Source organism: Arachis hypogaea, chromosome 17 (genome assembly GCF_003086295.3).
Source record: "Arachis hypogaea cultivar Tifrunner chromosome 17, arahy.Tifrunner.gnm2.J5K5, whole genome shotgun sequence".
NCBI lineage: Eukaryota > Viridiplantae > Streptophyta > Magnoliopsida > Fabales > Fabaceae > Arachis > Arachis hypogaea.
The window spans coordinates 43,506,152-43,509,495 of record NC_092052.1 but is presented as its reverse complement, the minus strand read 5'-3'; the positions used below and the strand labels follow the sequence as shown (position 1 = coordinate 43,509,495).

Sequence of the window (3,344 nt, the reverse complement as noted above, 5' to 3'; positions counted from 1 at the left end):
ACGCTTATCTGAAATTCCCACCAATGAATTACATAAGTATCTTTATTTTAATTTACGTTTTATTTATCTTTCAATTATCAAAACTCATAACCAATTGAATCCGCCTGACTAAGATTTACAAGATGACCATAGCTCGCTTCAAGTCGGCAATCTCTGTGGGATCGACGCTTACTCGCGTAAGATTTTATTACTTGGACGACCCAGTGCACTTGCTGGTTAGTTGTACCAGAGTTGTGAAAAGTGTGATCACAATTTCGTAAACCAAGTCTCCTATCGGGCTGGGGATATGAAGGCCATGATCCCTAGGCCATGATCTCTAGGACCACAAGACGCCCAATAAAAAAATACTCTTCTTCACTCTTGATATTTTATTTTGTGAGACCGGTTAACTCTTCCGTCAATGATCTCTCTCCAGAACATGTTTATGTGATATATTAATCACTAATATATCCTCTATGTAATTTTTATAAGTAAAAATAATTTAAAAATTACTAATATTTGACAGAAAGGCTAACTAGTCTCAACGAAGTAAAGATTAAGAACCGAAAAAGAAAATTTTTTAAGATTTTCATTGCCTTTTAAAATAATTATCAGAAGCTGTTAAGATTTTTTTTTTTTTCTAATAAAAAGCTTTCATTTTTTTCAAAAAGAAGTTGTTGCAGACTAGTCCACTGGCTCATTAGCTCGGCAACGAAAGCAAGGCGGTTTTGTTTATTTTAACCCCAAAAATTGGCAGAATAGGATGGTCCGGCCCATTTGCCACCCCAAGCTTGTCTCATTAGTTAGGCACCACTATAAATACGGAGGAGTGCTAAACCTTCGATGCCAAACTATCCACATTATTGCTCATTATATCACTCACCATAAGGTCCTGTTCCAACCTAAACCAAACCCATGTCTTCTACCTCATTTACCTTCAACAAATTTGAGTTTAATAACGAGAAGGACCTCATCTTCCAAGGAGATGCATCCATCTCAAAAAACAATGTCTTAAACCTCACCAAAGTGGACCAAAATGGGTTACCACTAGGTACTAGTGTTGGCAGAGTCTTGTACTCTGCTCCTATTCACCTCTTCAGTAGCTCTGCTTTGGCCTCAAGCTTTGAAACCACCTTCACCTTCCGGATCTCATCAAACAACTCTAATAACGTCGGTGACGGCCTTGCATTTTTCATTGCCGCACCGGAAACTACCATCCCCCCCGGTTCCAACGGCAGATTACTCGGTCTCTTCAGCGGCCCGTACACAACTGATAAAGTAGTTGCTGTTGAATTTGATACTTATCCTAACCGCGACATTGGGGATCCAGATTTTACCCACATCGGGATTGATATCAACACTCTAAAATCATCTGCGGTTGGTAAGTGGAGCGTGCAAAGTGGAGCAATAGCCACTGCATACATATCCTATGACTCTGTTTCTAAGATACTAAGTGTTACCTGTTCATACCCAAACGCGGCTCCAGTAACGGTTACTCATGCTTTTGACCTGGACAAGACACTTCCTGAATGGGTTCGGGTTGGGTTTTCTGGCTCCACTGGGCTATTCTCGCAGACAAATGATATTCTATCCTGGTCTTTCAGGTCAACGTTGACCACCAACAACATTGTGTAGGAACCATGGATGGTGTTGTCTTAAGGTCCTCACTCTTCTCAATATGACAATAAGGACAAAGTAGTGTAGTCCATTGTTGTTGTTGTTGTTTCTGCTTTTCAGTGTGTAGCATACTCTTCAAATTTGTGTTGTCTCTTTCTTTTCAATTATCTATGACGAGAAAGGTTGTAGCTTGGATGGGGTTTCATCCAATTGACGTGCTATACCGCTATATGTTGCTTAATTGGTTAACTTCTTTGTTCTTGGAATAAAAAAGCATGTTCGATGAAGTATACTTCGTTTAAGCATGTAAATTAATTTTAAGAGAATTTTAGATTGGATATTTTAAATTTTAATAATATTTTATTATTTTAGAAATTTTTAAAATAAATTAATCTCTTTATAAAAAAATAATTTTTTAAAATAATATTTTTGGATTTAATTATTTTATTATAAAAATTATTAGAAAATTATTTATTTAATACATATTGAAAATTGTATAGAAAATAATGAGTAATCTGTCTTGTAGAAATAATTATTAAAAATTTTAAGTAACAAAAATTTATTGAAAATTAAAATATTTAATTTTAAATTAAAGACTAATTTAAATATTTGCTAAATATAGTCCAACACACACGTGTTTAAAAAAAGTAAAAAATATCAGAATAAGTATTTAAGGAGAGTCTATAGTGTATACATGAAATAATAAAATATCCGCATCTGTGGATAATTGGATATGGTCAAAAATTATTTTTTATGTTTGAACTTTTTTGGTGATATGGAGGTGAATAAATTACATGAGAGTTGGACGCAAGTATGATGACAATGTCATCTCGCAGATGGCGAGAGATTGACATGCTCGCAAACGGCGAGAAGATGTAGCTGCCATTTCACATATGGCGAGAAGCCAGAAATGCAATACGTGTGAACGAACTCTGCAAGTTCTGTTTCGCATTCTTTTTCTGTCCCCAGCAAGATAAGACCATTTCCAGTAAAAACTTATCTCAGTCTTTATTTTTGACGCATCTGTCATAAAAAGTAATTTCACATCAGCTTTTGTGTTATAAACATAAAATAGGAACTCAAACCATCTTTTTCTTTTTCATTAGAAAAACTAACTTTAGTTCCGATTATGGTCCCACTTAATTAATTAATTAAAATATTTAAAATTAATATAATTATTTTTTTTAATAATATTATTTAAATTTATAAATTTAAGAATAATTCACTATTAAAAGATATTAATATTAAAAAAATTTATATATAACAATAAATACACAATATATAATTCGAAATTATCCTAATTTGTAAAATTACATAATACAAAAAAAACATAAATAATTAATATAAATTATTAATATAAATTATTAATTAAATAAAAATTTAATTATTTAATCTAATTAATTATTATTTAAATTATTAATATAAATAATTAATTAAATAAAGATATAATTATTTAATTAATTAATATTTTATATAATTATTTATTTTTATAATAACTTGTCAAGTGACAAGTTATTATTAGACAATATGAGTCCCTGTTTAGAATGACTCATTCTCCTCAAAATCTGTGCAAAAACTCTTTCTCTCATTTTTTGTGAGTTCCTACACCTATCAGAAATATGGTCTTAATTTTTAGCCCATTGGAGTTACTCTAACATCCTCAAATATAATAAAAACCAAATAAAGTTTAATAAATAATGAGTTATAGTTCAAATGCTAAAATCTTTCTATACTTGTGTAAGAGATTG

General features: G+C 31.5%; 1 protein-coding gene across 1 annotated transcript; it reads left to right on the top strand.

Annotated features, from left to right (window-relative positions):
* The first annotated feature begins 750 nt into the window (after nt 1-750).
* Nucleotides 751-1,883, top strand: LOC112765834 (lectin). Its single transcript, XM_025811694.3, has one exon. The coding sequence runs from the start codon at nt 895-897 to the stop codon at nt 1,612-1,614; it is 720 nt and encodes a 239-aa protein (XP_025667479.1). The 5' UTR covers nt 751-894; the 3' UTR covers nt 1,615-1,883.
* The last annotated feature ends 1,461 nt before the right edge of the window (nt 1,884-3,344 follow it).

Excerpts from the sequence above, each read along its gene's own strand:
- LOC112765834 (XM_025811694.3), top strand. The coding sequence starts at position 895 with ATGTCTTCTACCTCATTTACCTTCAACAAATTTGAGTTTAATAACGAG.